This window comes from Terrapene carolina, unplaced genomic scaffold (genome assembly GCF_002925995.2).
Source record: "Terrapene carolina triunguis isolate 2854851 unplaced genomic scaffold, T_m_triunguis-2.0 Scaffold199, whole genome shotgun sequence".
In the NCBI taxonomy this organism is placed as follows: domain Eukaryota; kingdom Metazoa; phylum Chordata; order Testudines; family Emydidae; genus Terrapene; species Terrapene triunguis.
In genome coordinates, this window is record NW_020664550.1 from 146,482 (window position 1) to 163,910 (window position 17,429).

The 17,429-nt window shown below is 43.6% G+C and overlaps 2 protein-coding genes across 2 annotated transcripts; one reads left to right on the forward strand and one right to left on the reverse strand.

Annotated features, from left to right (window-relative positions):
* The first annotated feature begins 1,018 nt into the window (after nt 1-1,018).
* Nucleotides 1,019-12,943, forward strand: LOC113407138 (polymeric immunoglobulin receptor-like). The gene is made up of 10 exons (XM_029912310.1): nt 1,019-1,110; nt 2,323-2,661; nt 3,329-3,658; nt 5,620-5,943; nt 6,505-6,819; nt 7,897-8,011; nt 8,777-8,895; nt 9,556-9,684; nt 11,185-11,243; nt 12,683-12,943. Exons 1-10 carry the CDS (start codon nt 1,053-1,055, stop codon nt 12,758-12,760), a joined length of 1,866 nt encoding a protein of 621 aa, XP_029768170.1. The 5' UTR covers nt 1,019-1,052; the 3' UTR covers nt 12,761-12,943.
* A 4,015-nt stretch (nt 12,944-16,958) lies between these two features.
* On the reverse strand, nt 16,959-17,420 carry LOC113407147 (small nuclear ribonucleoprotein F-like). The gene has a single exon (XM_026655244.2). The coding sequence runs from the start codon at nt 17,418-17,420 to the stop codon at nt 16,959-16,961; it is 462 nt and encodes a 153-aa protein (XP_026511029.2).
* Nucleotides 17,421-17,429: the final 9 nt, after the last annotated feature.

Below are 17,429 nucleotides of genomic sequence, written 5' to 3' on the forward strand. Positions count from 1 at the left end.
ATCTTTCACCTAGGAAGACAAGGGAAACCAGCCTCTTGTACTTCTGTGGAAGGTCCTGATAGAGGAAAAAACAGCCATGGCTGGGAAGGAGAATGATTGGTGAGACAAAACATTTTAAACAAAGCCTGTACCTTGATAGATTAAGTTTGTCTTTTAGCTATGTGTTTTTTCACTTGTGTTTGTTGGTAACCCTTTCTAACTTTATTCCTTTTACTTGGCATCACTTAACCTATGTCCTATTGTTAATACAGTTGGTTTTTTTTTTACTATAAACTAGCTCAGTGCTGTGTTTAAATGGAAGGGTATATTTGCCCCAGTGAAGTTAATAAGCTATGATATTCTTTTGTGACTTAGGGAAAAAATAAACATTGTTTTTTCTGAACTGCCCAGGAGAGGATTGGACATTACAGAGCACATGATTGTGGAAAATTCAGGACTGGGAGTGTGCTGGGGTCACTCTACAAGTAGCAACCAAGGCTGACAGAGACCAGGAGTGTGACTGGTGTGTTGCTGGCAGACTGCTGGGTTCAAGTTGCTGGATCAGAGCTGCCACTACAGAGACACTCAGGGTGTGACCTGCATGTTTGCTGCTCACTGTGAACATCCCAGGCATGGAGTTACAGTAGCATAGCATTTGAGGCACCTATGATTACAGGGCAGGTAGTGACTCAACCCCTCACTGATCTGGATTGCACCCCACACAACCTGACACCCCATTTTACTAAGAAGGAAACTTGGGTCCGGGGATATTAGGTGACCTATTTCTAGTCAACGGTAGAGCCAAGAACACAAGTACCCTGAGGTCCAGTTGCCTGCTGTGAACCCTAGATCATACTGTTTTTCCTTTAGTACAAATGGCTATAGGCCTAAGTTTCTGGTAACACTCCGTGCACGTGCCTTAACTCACGACTCAAAGTGTTTGTATCATGGATCAGTTCAACGGGTGGTTTTAAAAAAATTTAAATGTCCAACTACATAAATAATGTGACCTTCCGAATGTGGTTATTTACAGATTTCAGGAGAGGTTGGGGAACCAGGCATTTGAAAGGAAAATGACTTTCTTGGTGTTCATCTTCTTGCTCTCCCTCCTCCAAGCTGAGTCTGCAAGAAGTAAGTATCTAATAGTGACTAAGTTAAGAGTGTGAGACATGCCGACATTTAGCACAGTCAGTGTAAGGCTAATCCTATATAGCAGATATCAGTGAAGACATAGTTATGACCAAATAGATGAATGTTCTTTATAGCCCTTGCTGATCTCTTGAGACCATTCAGATTAGAGGCAAATCAGCTGATATATCCGATTTCCTGGCTTTCCCATTCCTTGGTCTCTCTCTCTCTTTGGTGTGGTATTTGGTCTGAAATCTCCTGGGAACAAGAGCTGTGTGATGCACTGCAGTGTTTGTCCATGGGGGCTCACAGAAACCTTTCTACCATTTTGTGGTTTGGATTCCACACCCCGAGTTTCATTTTGAGGTTGGGGTTCAAGTGGACCTAAAATTTCAATGTAAAGCTTAGCCCAATCAATTTGCCGGAGTTTGGCCCAAAATAATATAATACCCATCATGTTTAGCATTGTTTCTTTTAAAAGATAAAATCAGCCCCAGGGATCTCTGCAAATTCAGCCCCCCCCTCCCGACCCCTCAAAGGTTCTTGAACCTCAGTGAAACTATAGGCAAAACCTGAGTTTGAGGTTTGAAACAAAACTAGCAGATGAAACCATCATTAAGGAAGAGTTGCCTAGCTCTGACAGGGACCCACTGCTTTGCAAGATTTCAGATATATGCTGCTTTGAGCCAGGATGGAATAATCAGAGCAGTGACTATTTTCACAACTATTTAGTATTTCTGCCGATGATTGAAATCCAAGGTTGCAAGAAAATTAAAAGAACGTTAAAAAGCCAAGTAAGCTAAAACAGTGAGGTTCATTTCAAGTTTGGCATGAAGGTTTGAATTGGTTCTTACTTCATCCAAACCAGTTTAATCATCACTAGTAACTACCACTCTATATTGCCACAGAAATTTCACAGCACTTTCAGAAACAAAGAGGGGTTTGTGGCTAAGGCACTAGATGGAACACAGGAGATTAATTTTTGGCTCTGCCATAGACTCCTTGTGTGACCTTGGGCAAGTCATTTAATTTTTCTTTTGTCTGTCCTGGCTATTTTGACTGAAATCTCTTTGGGGCAGGGATTGTCTCTTACTTTGTGTTTGTAGCTATGTGCCTAGCTCAGTGAAGCCCTTATCTCCATTGGGGCCTGACGGTGCTAGTGTAATAATGACTTGACTTGTGGTGAATAACATGAAACATGTTTCCTCTTGCCAGTTTCAAGTTCAAGCCCCATATTCGGACCGAGGCAGGTGACCGGTTTGCTGGGAGGATCAGTTACTGTGAAATGCTTCTACCCTCGCACCAGTGTGAACCGACATGACAGAAAGTACTGGTGCAAGGAATCAACACGGCAATGTGTGACCGTCATTTCTTCCAGTGGCTACACTGCTCAAGACTTCGCTGGCAGAGCGACAATCACAGACTTCCCAGAGCAAGGCATCTTCACCATTGAGATCTCAAAGCTAGTGGAAAAGGACATCGGCTTTTATAAATGTGGCATTGGTCTCGTAAATAGAGGTCTTTCCTTCCGAGTCAAGCTGGATGTTTCCAAGGGTAGCTACAGCCTGGGGGCTTCTTATATTATTATTACCAAAAAAAATAATTGTGTTTGGGAAATCTATCCATCGACAATATCCAAGAGAGCAAGGTGATTGGTACCTTGAGTAATAACCAAGATCTCTGCATTTCTAGCACCCCCATCGCTGTAATGTAAAGGTACCATATAAAAATGGAGATGTACACTAATTCTGTTCAAGGCAGCCAAAATTCCTTGATTTATCTACTCTCCTGAGTGGAAAGTGTTAACTCAGCAAAAATAAAGGTTGTAATTTACAACACCATATGCGATCATGTGGTGCAGCATAGCATAGTACAGGACACTACAATATGGTCTACTGTAGTATGGGAGAGTAAGCAGTGCCATATGACATAGTGTAGAAGCATATGATATGGTGCACAGAAGCATGGTGCATTAAGATATCCTGCAATGCAGTGCATATGGGATGGCCTGGTACAAAATGATGCAGGGTTGAAAAGTATGGGAATGTGTATGGAGGTATGGTACAGTAGGGTATACTATACTGGAGTAGACTCTGGTACAGTCTGGGGAAGTATAGAAGAGTAGGATTACTGCAGTACAATCGGGCATGGTATAGAAGAGTGTTGTAAACCGCAATACAGTCTGGGTTCTGGATACTCACTTGGACTATCATTCACACAGGTCCAAACGTGCCCGAAGAAGCCGAACTCTATTACATCGAGCTGGGAGGTTCTGTGACCATCAACTGCGCGTTTGGCACGGAATATGGTAGTGAGAGGAAGTACATGTGCAAAATGGGGGAAATCGGCTGCTCTAATGTCATCGACACCTACGGGAATGTTAACGAAAACTACAAAGGGAGAGTTTTGCTGAGCCCTCAGGAGCTTGATGGGTCATTCAGCCTCTATATGACCCAGCTGAGGAAAGAAGATTCAGGTGTATATTTGTGTGGGGCTGGGACTTACGGAGAGAAAGGAGAATCCAAAGAACTGGATGTGCATGTCTACCAAGGTGAGCGATGGGCAGGGTGTGTAGATTTCAGCCATTCCAACAGTCTGAAGAGATTAATATTTTATTTCCTAAGGGTCTGAGTTTCCCTTGAAAATCTCACTGATACTCTTAATTTTATCTAGAGAGAATAAGAATTGTGCTCGTTGTTCTTTTATGTTTTCATCTATTTAGCTACCAACAGTGTCCTATGTGCGTCACAGACAAATAAGAAGACAAAAGTCCCTTTCCCAAAGACTCTATGTTGCAATCTCCATTGTGTGTTGACAGCAGGGGTTTAAACCTGAGTCTTCATCAGAAAAGCTATCGCTTGAGTTGAAGGAGTAACTCCATTAGTAGGTAGCAGTGATAGGCTGTAATCCTCTCCGTGAACCAGCCTTTAGAGAAGGTCATGATGGCCCATGCAAAAGGCAAATTCTCTTTACAAATTTGGGATGAGCAAACTCCTGCTTGACCCATTTAACTGGCTTATCTTAAATGCAGACTATAGAAGGGAAAAAAACCCGGACACATTTTCCTAACCAGTAGGCTGACCTGCCTAAGCAATTTTTAGAAATAGTGATCCAATATGAAGAGAAAGAACTACAGAATTTAGAAAAGGCTAGAGCCCGTTAGAGCCCATACAATTTACCCCCTCAGCCATCCCAGGATCGCTCCCGACAATCTATTCTCCAGTCTAGTTTTAAATGTCTCCCACGATGGGGCTTCCACCACTTTCTTTGGGAGACTACTGCACGTTAGAAGAGATCTCCCTTTGCATAATCTGCCTGCTGCAAATTAGCCTCATTGCTTCGTTCTGGATTAGTTTCCGAAGCACAAGTGCAAAGAGTAGATGCTCTAGGCAATAAGCCAAAGGTATTTCTATGCTCAGTTGGATGCACTAACAGGCTTAGGGCAGGTCTACACTACCGCTTAAGTCGATCTAACTTACGATGCTCAGGGGTGTGAAAAAGTCCCCACTCCACCCTCCGAGTGATGCAAGTTTCGCACTGTTCACACCAGCGGTATGTCAGCAGGAGACACTCTCCTGCCAACATAGTTTACGCCACTCGCCAAGGTGGAGTACTTATGCCGACGGGAGAGGGCGTCTTCTGTCTTCACTTGACGGGCTACAGCGGCGCAGCTGCGCCGATGCAGAGCTTGTGTAGACTTGCCTTTAGTAGCTGCTGTTCCTCTTGAGGTATGTGTGGCTCTTATTGCTCCACTTGTGTTTGGGTTCCCGGATGTTTGGAGAAGACATTGTTTGGCCTGATGCCATGCCATTGTGCCCCGGGTTTCTCCACAGGTTCCAAGTGAAGGGGACACCAAAACTTCTCATGAACCATTCATGCTAAACCTTAATCAACAAGGAAATGCCCATTATCGTTGGTGTCCTTGCTGGCTCTCTTGACAGAACGACAGGTCTGTGGAGGACTGAACTACTCTCTGGCTTCTAGGGGGGTCCCTCCAGTTCAGGATTGAGGCACAAGGGCCAGATCCAAAGTCCACGGAAGTCAGGGGAAAGACTCATTATTTCACTGGGGGCTGGCAGGAGGCAGTGTGTGAGGGAAACTTGAGCTCTCACTGGCCAGGCTGTGACTGTTCTGTTCTGCAGTCACCAGCGTTGTCAGTCTGTTCTACCCCTTTACCCCGATATAACGCGACCTGATATAACACCAATTCGGATATAACGCAGTAAAACAGTGCTCCGGGGGGGGCGGGGCTGCGCACTCCGGTGGATCAAAGCAAGTTCGATATAATACGGTTTCACCTATAACGCGGTAAGATTTTTTGGCTCCCGAGGACAGCGTTATATCAAGGTAGAGGTGTATTTCATCCCTGCAATTAACTTTACTTTAAAATGTTTTTTTATAAGGAACAGACCCAACCAAACAACCACATGAGGCACATGCAGCATGCATGTTATCACAGCATGAAATGTGTGAGAGGAGTCTAACAGAACGTGTTCCATTTTGTATCTCCAGAGACATCTGTCCCCCAGGGACCACACGTAATAAATGGAGTCATAGGAGGTTCAGTGTCTGTCGAATGCCACTATGATCCACGGGGGAATTACACTATCAAGTACTGGTGCAAATGGAGGAAGAATGGATGCAATCAGTTAATAACCAACCTTGCGAGTATGACAGATTCATATGAAGGAAGGATAGTCCTGCATGATAACCCGGAAAACGGAACATTCACGGTAATAATGAACCAGCTGACAGCAGGGGATGCAGGATATTACTGGTGTATGACGGATGGAGATATGGAAAGGAAATCTACAAAGGAGCTGAAGATTATAGATGGTATGAAAGCACATGTAGTGATTAGTGTCTCTGCCAGCACAAGCGATATGGGTACTTTATCTTTGTTCCTCCCAAAGCAGCATCAAAGAGCAGAGCCTTGTTTTCCTGAGAACTATTTTCTAATTTTTAGCTTCATAATCTTAATGGGTAAAGCTTGACATTTCAAGGTACAAATTAGAGCTGGTGGAAATTTTTCAAAAAAGTACAAGATTTCAACAGAAACTTTTTTTGGACAACGTTTGAAATTTTTTGGCAAAGTTTTCACTAATTTCCCACCAAATATTTTCACTGTTTTTCAAGCTTTTCTGACACAAATGCTATTTAAATGCCATATCTACACTATAAAGTACATAGGGATATATGTATCCATACACATATATAGTACATTTAAGTGTTACGAAAGCAATATAAGGTGCATTTACCCTCATAGATACACTCTGTACCATGTAGTTACATAGTAATTATATATTCCTGTTAACACCTTGTTGATAACAGTACTTCTGCATATTAATTGTTCAAGTCATTAATATCAGCCTCACTGTTTTGTTTCCCTTCTAACAGGGCAACCTGGTTTAACAGGACCGAAACAGATTGATGCAGTCATTGGTACACGGGTCACTATACCATGCTCTTATCCATGCAAATATTATTCTTACCAGAAATATTGGTGCAAGTGGCGTAATACTGGCTGCCAAACTCTCATCTCCGCTGAGCAAAACCAAACCGGCCTGGTTGTCAACTGTGACAAGGAGAAGAGGACACTCTACCTAACTTTTGACCAAGTAATACAGGCAGACCAAGGGTGGTATTGGTGTGGAGTGAGCCATTCTGGTCACTATGGGGAAACCATGGCAGTGTTCCTGACAGTAAATGGAGGTGAGCTTCAGGATTTATTGCAGGACAAAACAGGCAAGGTTTTCTCTGTAACCACGATGCTCACCCATAATGGTGTCATTCCATTGAGAGGCACTATCTCGAAACAACAGCCAAGTGGTGGTATTTGAGAACATCATAATCTCCTCTGCCTAGGACAGACCACACTTTCTGTTTCACTAAGGATCTCACGGTATTCACAACGTTTATCGCTGTAACTCTCATTCACACATTGGTTACAACATTCTTCCATTTTCCAGTCACTGTAACAAGTCTGGAAAAAGAATTGAGTCTGCACCACTTTTACATTTCAGCCCCCTATTATTTATTAATTATTATTATTATTTATATTTCAGCAGCACTGAGAAGGCTTGGCCAAGACCAGGGTCCCTTTGAGCTCATAAGAGAGACTCCCTGCCCCAAAAAGCTTACAGTTTACATAGAGAAGAGCACAGGGAACAAGAAAATAAGGACTATTGTGCTATTTAATAGATGGGGAACTCGATTGCTCAACTCCATCTCAGTACATTTAAAATAAAGATGATTTTTTCTTGGGATAGAGGGTTGGAGGAAGTTGGGGGCAAACACAACCATGTGGTGTTGGAAACCTAAATCCAATATCCTTGTGTTAACTAATGCATGAGAACCAGGAAGAGCAACTAGCTAGAAATGAAAGGAAACCAGTGTCCTTGCTGAGTGAAATGCAAAAAGTAACATGCAATATAAATGGTGATACGCATATCAAATATTTGAATCGTATTCTGGAGCATACTAGTAACACAGCTAGGGATTAAAAACCATCTTTTCAATACATGGCTAGGAAGACCACTCAAGATTTTCTTATGAGGTCATTTGGTAAAAGTGACTCCTGTTTTAAAAAGTCACTTAGGAATCAAAGTCTCATTGAAAATCAATGGGAACATTTTGAAAAAGAGATTTAGGCACTTTTGAAAATGGTCTTATTTATGAATCAAGTACTGACAATATATTGGTTTCTCTCTCTCTCTCTCTCTCTCTCTTTGCTGTGATGTTGGATGCAAATAACACACCATTCTCATCTACTACTGTTTGAAACTAAAGATGCAATCCCTCCCAATACAAAATCTGAAGATGCCAATATTTCCAACACAGGCTCTGAAAATAGTAATGATCCCCAAAACAGAGGCGGGGTCATAGATAACAACTCTTTACCAAGGTCAGTCCATCGAAGACTTTGTTCCAAAGTGGTTTGGAAAAGAATAAGAATTCCCCTGCGCCATCCAACCTGTCCATTTTCACAACCAAACTTTTTTTATAGTTCTCATGTATTCTGATATGTTCAATTCCAATGAGTACTAATTACTGTCAGAAACTGTCCGTTCATGTTTCCCAGCAAAATTTTGCCCATATCAAAATTTTGGCTCAGCTTTGGGTAATCATCTAAACTCTGAATGTTTATCCACTCTGAACTCCAATTTTTTTACTTTTGTCCATCATTTCTCATAATGCCATTTGGCAAATACTCATTCTTCTAAGGCTTCTGTTGGTACAAAGGTTGCAATATGTTCTAGTAGCTAGAACAGCACACTGGGGTCCAGGAACCTGGAACGCTCATTCCCTTTGGGATCGGGAGAAGCCAATTCACCCATCCCAAAATGGGGATAAAGATATTTATCTGCCTCATTGGGATGTCAAGATGCTTTATTAATTGTTTATTAATAGCTCTGACATCTGTAGATGAATATCACTATGTGAATGCAATGATGATTTTGTTCTGAAAAATCCCACTTGATTCTGAATTTTGAATTCGGCCATCCATGATTTTGCCATTGTGAAGCATTTCTGCGTACATAACTGTGCACAAGCTTTCTATATAGATCTTCTAGGCTATGCTGGTTCATCTGTGTTATACAGCCCTGTATAGAGCAATATAAAGTCACAAGGATCACACGTGTGTATTGCTCAATTGCTCCCTTTCCAGCTCACCAGAACATGACAGCTCTAAGGTGATTCTCTCAGTCCTGCTCCCCATTGCTGCTGTGTGTCTGCTCCTTGCTACAGTCTTTGTGGTTGTTAAATTTAGGCTCCTGAAGCGCACAGGTGAGTCCTAACTTTCTTTATTGGCCTTCCAGGGGGCTTAGGGAATACTGTAGATTTGTAGGTAGAGGGTGTATGACATGTACAACAGTCTCTGTCCTGGTATGGGCTGCTCCTATGAGCACTCATATAGGAATGGTGGGAACCGCATCCCAGCCTTTTGCCCCAGAACAAAGCAACTCCATATAAAACATTGTTGGCAAAGTATATGTATGGCTGGACTCAATAATATTTTTGTACTTCAGAGCACTTTACATCTAGCTGATTGACCCTCCCACCATCCCATTTTACAGACAGGGAAAATGAGGCTATAACGGGAGCCGTGTCTTCCTGGCATTAGAACATCCGCTCCGCCAGCCCTGTGCTCAAATCTACTGCCTTCTCTCTCTAAAAATCAGGCAGTAGCAGAAAGCTCGAAGAAAGCCTGTCCTCCTGAGACATCTAGCCTGGTTTCCATACCAAAGAGGCTCAGATAAATATCTGAGTGCTACTAGCATCAGAATCTTTTGCAGGTCATCCAGTACTAATAGATGTGTGCGTGGCTGGGGAGGGAGAGGGTATGGCTACTAGTGAGACATTTACCTTGAAAGTATAAAACAAAGGAGCTCATTGTATTAAATAATGTTGTGTGCGTATGTCTGCTCCCTGCCTCCCTTTTAACAGATTTGGTTTCGGTTGGAAGCTACAGAACAAACATTAGCCTGTCAGAATTTGAGAATTCCAGAGATTATGGAGCGAAGGACAACGTGGGCATACATGATGCTCAGGAGACCCAGCTAGGAGGAGTGGATGGTAAGTTCCATATTTACCACCCATAACGTATCTTGAGGTAAAGAAATGACTGGCCTAGGGGATAGTACATATAAAGAGGATTCTGCATTGAGGCTGCTGGCTATAGAAAAGATACTGGAATCTTTTCTCACTTCGTTGTGCAAAAGCAAAACTTAAAAAAAAAATGTATCTAGCAAGCAACTGCAAACTGGATGGTTTCTACAATGGACTAAATGTATTACATATAAAACAGATTCTCCCAGAAGTGCTTACAATATTAAATGCAAAGTAATGCATATTGGAAAAATTAAACTAAACTACACACACAAAACTAGCTAAATTAGCTGCTAATACTCAAGAAAGAGATCTTGCATTCATCATGGATAGTTCTCTGAAAACATCTGCTTTTTTTGACTGCAGTGGCAGTCAAAAAAAAAGCTAACAGAATGCTAGGAACCATTAGAAAAGGAATAGATAGTAAAAAAGAAAATATCTTAAAGCCACTATACACATGCTTGGTACGCCCACACCTTGAATACAATGGGCAGTTCTGCTTGAATAAGGATGTGTTATTTACCCCTTCACATAACACACTAGAATTAAGGGTCACCCAATTAAATTAATAGCAGGGTTAAAACAAACCAAAAGAAGAACGTAGTCACACAATACATAGTCAACCTGGGGAACTTGTTGACATGGGATGTGGTGAAGGCCAAAAGTATAATTAGGTTTAAAAGAGAATCAGATAAGTTCATGGAGGATAGGGTCATCAATGGCTATTAGCCAAGATGGTCAGGGATGCAACCTCATGCTCCAGGTGTCCCTAAACCTCCAACGGCCAGAAGCCGGGACTGGATGACAGAGTGCATCACTTGAAATTACCCTGTTCTGTTCATTCGCTCTGAAGCATCTGGCACCAGCCACTGTCAGAAGACAGGATACTGGGCTAGATGGACCATTGGTCTGACCCCCTATAGCCATTCTTATATAAAAGCACAAATAGGAACAATAGAGACTTGGTCTCTGATCTCAGCATCTTTCACAAGTACTAAAGTCACAAGAAATAGTTAAAATCTCTTTTAACTTTTTGGTAGTTGGGGTTATTGTTTGAATGACAAGCCTAAAAGTTCCAGTACCTAGACCGTCAAACTCAGTGTGTGGGCAATAGAGTCACTGGTGATGGTCATCTTTGGAAACAGAAAATAAAACTTTTTTAAAGAAACATCAAAGATGTTTGTTCTCCCCTAGAAATCTAGAGGCTTCCCTGGCTCAATACGCAGGGATGCTTAGCACGTAATTCAGGTGCAGCACAGTTGGTTCATGGGCAAGGTGGTGTCGTTGGTGCATTTGCAAAAGCTTTATAGTGCTAGTGCTTCAGCCTGACATCCATCCCAGAGAAGAAGTTGTACCCTGAACATCAGCAGCAGTTTAGTGCATGTAGGAGCTACTGAATAAGTGGGGCTTAGCCTACACTGCATGATCTCCCATGCAGAGTACCCTAACGTCTCCTATGCTTTTCAGAATTTATAACTACCCCTGGCAATGCTGAAGATGCAGAAGAACCACCGAAGGTGAAAAGGGTAAGAACAGCTAGAATATATAACCCAAGGTGCTGCATGCAGCCTAGTCTTTCTTTCAGGCAGCAGAACATCAGCAGCAAAAGCTCCTCTTTCCCCCTGTATGCCCTATTTATGGTCAACTATTTCTCAATTAGCAGCCTATTAAGAATCACACCTGCAGCCTCTCCACTGGAGTTTCTAACCCTTTACTGCACCTACATCATTAGAGCATAGAACTTAACAGCAGTCACTTAGCTTTGATTCATGGTTTCAGTTCAGCTGGAAATATTAGCAGGTGTTATTGTTCTGGAAGCCTGAGTCTAGGTGAGGAGACTGATAAATCCAAAACTGCCAGATTTACTGGATCAATAGAAGCTGTGAGCCTGCCACAGTGATCCAGCTGCTTTCGAGTTCTTTCCTGTTAAACCAAGTAGTTCTCTAATGCCGGGAAGGAGTGCTGTACGGTGGTTTTAGTAGGAGAACTAGAAGCCTGGATTGCTGTGTTTTTTTGCAAAGTCTACTGCTGACTGTGTGTGTGATTGCAGGAAAGTCACTTTAACCAACTGTAAAATGAAATAAAGGTACTCTCACCTCCCGCCGGAGTGCTGTAAGGCTTAGTTACAGATTAGTGTTCCTCAAGCTGTCAACAACTATTAAAAAAAAAGTCCACAACAAATAGTTCTAGGTGCCCTAACAATTAATGGTGCCAGGAGCCCAACCAGTAAATCAAAGCATCAGAAAAGCCCCTTACACCTTTAGGAACTTGCCCCCCAAATCGTTAGAGAATAAATAGGCTTTTGCAGCATTGCCAGAAAGCCACATTTGGGCTATTTTGGACCAAGAAGGTGAGAATAGGGAACAAGTTCCAAAGTTCTCATGAAGAATGCCCTTCTAGTATCTTTGAATTCACTGGTTTGTAAATTTCTTTGAGATCCTTAGCTGAAAGTCACCCAGGAAGTGCAAAGTGTCTTTATGATATGAGAAAATTTTGGAAATACAGCAGCTTATGACACTTCCTTTAGAACAGGCAAATCTTATGCCAGTTTCAACAGAACTAAAACAGGATGCAGTGAAGGGCACATTGCAAAGAATTCCAGGTTTCCAAAACTTAGGACACTTCTCTGAAGTTGATCCAAAGGACCTGAACCTCTTGAGTAGGCAACAGTATGACAAAAGGATTCTCTCAGTGGTAGCAATGTTGGGTACCTTGTTCGCATTGGATACATTGGTCTCTTTACACATTGGCTCTGCATAGCACCTTCAGTGTCTGTAGGGTGACCAGACAGCAAGTGTGAAAAATTGGGATGGGGGTAGGAGGTAATAGGCATCTATATAAGAAAAAGCCCCAAATATTGGGACTGTCCCTATAAAATCGGGACATCTGGTCACCCTAAGTGTCTGCTACCTCCTTGGTTCTTCTGGGGAAGTCTGAATAATGTGATTCCTCTCTTTTTACTCAGGGCTCCAAGGAGGAAGCTGATATTGCTTACAGCACATTCCTGCTTCAAGCGAACAAAGTAGCCCAGGGAGAGGCTTAGCAAGTTCCTCGACTGTCCCAGTACAATCGCTTCTGAAGATGGGACAAGGAAAAAGCAATAATGATTGAAAACACTCCTGTGTTCTGAATCAGTGAACAACAGATCTGCAAGTTGCACTATTTCTTACTGTCAAGCAAACATTTTAATGCATCTAGATCTTTCAGTTCCTCAAAGATTTTTAATGAGGTTGTGTGTGGTGATATAATAAGAATCTTCTGGCCAAAAATAAGTTGCCTTGGGGAAGTTGAACCCTCAGAAGTTTGATTTTTTTCTTTTTTTAGGGCAAAGGATCTCATTTCAAGCAGATTTGAGGTGAAATATCAATAAAGCTCTAATGCCTTTGCTTTCCTGCAGGCTGAGCTCACACCTTTTGGAGTTCACCAAGCCCCAAGGATGGCAATGACCTAAGGATGCATTTAAGATTCACATCTCATTTGATTTTAAAGCACCAGGAGATATTTTAGAACAATGTGAGTCTCTCTTTTGATTCCTGTGAGCTTTTTAATCTATAAGGTAGTACCTGTAGGGCAGACAAGTAGCCTGAAATTGTTTTTTTCTTCACAGCCAATAAAGAATCTGATTGTATTTTAGCAAATCAGTAATTCTGTTCAATTTCTGATACCACATGGAGTGAATGCCATGGGAAGAGGCACATTTTTGCAAGGGGCTGGCCAGGGATAAAAAAACACTTGGGATTTGGGGTTATCTCCTAGTTTTTGTCACTCAAAACCAGAAACCTCTGGAGATACCAGGTACATTTATGCCATACTGTAACACATACAGTTAGGGCTAGATTCTCTCCTGTGCTGGGATCTGCTCATTATAGTGGAGTAAGAATGCGGGTTGTCTGGGAGCCAGTCAAGATCTCAGGGTAAATTACAGCAGCACAGGGGGATTAGAAAGATTGGCATCTAACTCTTATCTCTTGCTGGTCCATCTTCTAGGTGCCAAGAACACTCATAACAAGCCCTCCTATGTTCCTCCCAGGGTCTGCACTAACATAACTGGTCCTCAAGGAACCGTACACCAACTGAGAATTGGTAGAGCACAACTGTGCTCAGCTGCCCATCCTCTCCTGTCCCCAGCACTTCCCCTACCCCCGGGATGGGTGATTACTGGCACAGGAAATGGAGGTGCCTGGCTTTTCACCAAGGGGGTTCTCATCTGGCCCGATTCTGGCTTCTTTATGCCCCTTGCGCAGTGCAAAGGAGCTGGTTTGAGGAAGAAAATCTGACCCAGGTTAAACCCTTATCTCTTGCCATCCTGACTTCTAGGTGCCAGGATCCCCTTCTCCTTCTCGTCTCCCTTCTGAGATCATCAGGGTAACAGGCCACCGGCACTGACTGTCAATTGAACTCCAGTGGCTGTCTCAGATATGGAGATGGGCTAAAGCAGAGGGAACAAACAGCTTCACACTCGCTATCAATAGAATCCTTCATCCAGAGAACCAAAAGATCTGGTTAGGATCCTGAGGTAGGGATACTGACCTTCCTCATTCCATAGCGTTTGGTACAGAAAACACACCTGACCAGCCAGCAATCTATTGACACAGGCTCCCGTCTCATCTCTGTGAAGGGCAGCTGGGGCGGCAGCAAGTTTAGGGCAAAAAGACCTTGTGTTTGGGACATTTCGAATTATTTCATGCTCACTGCAGCATCTGGGGCCCTGTGTGCTGGTTTCTGTGCTGCTTCTGAGACTTGGAAAAGCCATGGGAGAAATTAATAAAAAATAGCACAACGTACAAACAAGTCTGAGTCCTTTGGTTAGTGCCAGATCCTTGTACTTCTATAACCAACCTGTTCTCTTGCTGCCTAGTTTTATACGTTAACTATTATTTCTATGACAGTACTCCTAGGGACCACAGTCATGGGTCAGGTCCCTCAAAGAGCTTACAATCTGAGTATAAGAGGAGAGACAAGAGGTGGAGACAGACAGGGGAACAAAGTAACAACGAGACAAAACCGGTCAGCATGAAAAGCAGGTGGTCTCAGCAAATCAGCTGCCTAAGCACTGTCCTTAAACAGAGCAGTGAATGAACACATTTCACTTTGCTGAAGACATTAGATAGGGCCTTTGCCGTAATGAGGTTCCAACCAAACATACACAAATACAAAACATGGGACGGTGGTTCACACGTGAGAGGGTACAAGGGAAAATGTTGGAAAGTTTCATGGAGGGTTTTCAGAAGGGGGGTGCTTGACACGTGGAAAGCGGGATGCTGTTTCAGGGAGAGGAGGCATGAGACAGAGTGGGAGAATCTTGCCCGCATGCTCGGGGTTCTGCTGATCGCCATATTTGGGGTCGGGAAGGAATTTTCCTCCAGGGTAGATTGGCAGAGGCCCTGGAGGTTTTTCGCCTTCCTCCGCAGCATGGGGCAGGGGTCGCTTGCTGGAGAATTCTCTGCGACTTGAAGTCTTTAAATCATGATTTGGGGACTTCAACAGCTGAGTCAAGGGAGAGAATTATTCCAGGAGTGGGTGGGTCAGCTTTTGTGGCCTGCATCATGCGGGAGGTCAGACTAGATGATCATAATGGTCCCTTCTGACCTTAAAGTCTATGAGTCTATGAGAAAAAGGAGAAGTGAAGAGTTTTAAACCCCACTCAGACGTTTAGAACATGGGTCCTGATCCAAAGTCCATTGGAGTCAATGGGAGTCTTTCCAATGACTTTGATGGGCTTTGATTCAGGTCTATTGGGTCTGACTCTCCTCTCAGTAACACCAGTATAAACAAGGGGACGTCACTGCCCTGAAGTCAGTGGCATTGCCATGATGTGAAACTGGTGTAAACAGGAAGAAAATCAGGCCCATAGTCTTCATGTTCAAGAAAATGTTCTGACAAGTTCTCGGTTCCACAGGGTTCCATGACGACACCCGCAGTGCAGGCAGTGTTATTTCCTGACCTCGCCACCCGCCTACTTCAGAGAAAGCCCTTGTGGTTTGTCAGAGCTGGGAGGAAGCATGAGAGCTTTGCTCGGCTACTAGGAGGGGACGATGCTAGCGATAACACTGAAGCTAGCAAAAGGGGCAGACCCTGCCTCACACCACCTGCTCGAAGATGCATGAACGCTTCCTATATTACTGTACCACACACTATAAGCAAAAATAGGCTGTTTTTTTTTTAAGTAACACTGACTTGGTTCTCACAACCTATAAAAGGGATATAAATACATATTGGCCAAAGGAAGGGTGTGCCTGCTATGGGCCACTCATGTATCACCCTATTATAGGGTGACCAGATAGCAAGAGTGACAAATTGGGACAAGGGTTGGGGGGGTAATAGGCACCTATATAAGTCAAAGCCCCAAATATCAGGACTGTCCCTATAAAATCGGGACATCTGGTCACCCTACCCTATTAATTCCTTCAGTGAAAGCACTGATTGGAGGTCAGTGATGCTACATGTCTTTATTTTAATAATGTGCGGCTGAAAGGAACCAGGCGGACAGCCCTGGAGACCGGGAACCATGGAAGAGTTCCAAGGAGGACAGCAGGAAAGCGAGGCTGCCTCCCTCCACAAGCCCTATGCACCTCAGCCCGAAGGACCAGGGGAGAGAGAGAGAGAGTTTGCTCTCTGTATCTAGGCTCCTTCCCTTTGTTTTTTCACCCTCCCTCACTGTCTTCCCCAGCTTTACTCGCTGTTTTTTCCCACCGGATTGTCACTCTCACTTCCCCTTGGTGCTCCCTTTCCCACACTGTTGCTCAAGCAGAACATGAAAGCAGGAACATCCAAGATCAGCCTGAACTCTGGGACTCCGGTAGTTCAAATAGGGTTGAAATAACCTCATGCCGTATTGGTGATGCTAAGCATAATTGGCCTGACTCTACGGGCATGTCTACACTGCAGAGGTGTCACTGCAGCATGTGTAGACATACCCAAAATAGATATCTAGCTAGCTCCAAAAACGAGAGCAGTGAAGCCATGGCAGCACAGGGTGCAGCTTGGGCTAGTCACTCGAATACATATCCAGAGTCCTGGATGGGCTTTCGCAGCCCATGCTGCCACCCGTGCTTTTGTGGGTGTTACTGGAGCTAGCTAGATCCAACCTAGCTCAGGTATGTCTACACATGCTGCAACTTCCTTTGACTCAGAGTGCCCCTTTGCGTGCATCAGCTTAACTTTGGGTGTGCTGAGGGCACTGTTTGTTTTGTGGGTTTTTTTGTGAAAAACTCATCTTTATTTTCCAGAAATATACACGCTTAATCTCTCATTTCTCCATCTTCTTCTTCTACTCCTCTGATGCACAGGACGTTGTTACATCTTATCAAAACTTCACCAAGGTGGCCTGACAAGGCACCACCTATGTATTCTTCTGGGTTGGCAAGCTGCATGTTCATGTAGCCATCGACAGACACCAGGTAGCCCTTGGACTCCATCCCCCACTTCAGCTTCTCCGTCACCGGCTTCCCCTTCAGCCCATTCAGGAAGGGCTTGCGGTTCAGGGGCAAGCTCGTGGTAACGCGGCCTGGCACAAGGCAGCGGTAAAAACAAAAATTACTCGCAGCACTGTTAGCAGGCAGGCAGAACATCCACACAGAGTAGCTAGTGAACACTAGCTTGTGCACAGCAGCTACTCTGGGCTTTTCCCCCGTGTAGACAAGCCCAGGGTGTAAAGGAAGGTTTACGCTGCATTGATCACAGGACTGATGCTCAGATGACATACGTGAAGA

Bases quoted from the DNA above. Each gene is read 5' to 3' on its own strand.
- LOC113407138 (XM_029912310.1), top strand. From the start codon at position 1,053: ATGACTTTCTTGGTGTTCATCTTCTTGCTCTCCCTCCTCCAAGCTGAG. The intron at 1,111-2,322 runs GTAAGTATCTAA...TCCTCTTGCCAG, and splicing joins CCAAGCTGAGTCTGCAAGAA to TTTCAAGTTCAAGCCCCATA. The intron at 9,685-11,184 runs GTAAGTTCCATA...TATGCTTTTCAG, and splicing joins CCAGCTAGGAGGAGTGGATG to AATTTATAACTACCCCTGGC.
- LOC113407147 (XM_026655244.2), bottom strand. From the start codon at position 17,420: ATGTCATCTGAGCATCAGTCCTGTGATCAATGCAGCGTAAACCTTCCT.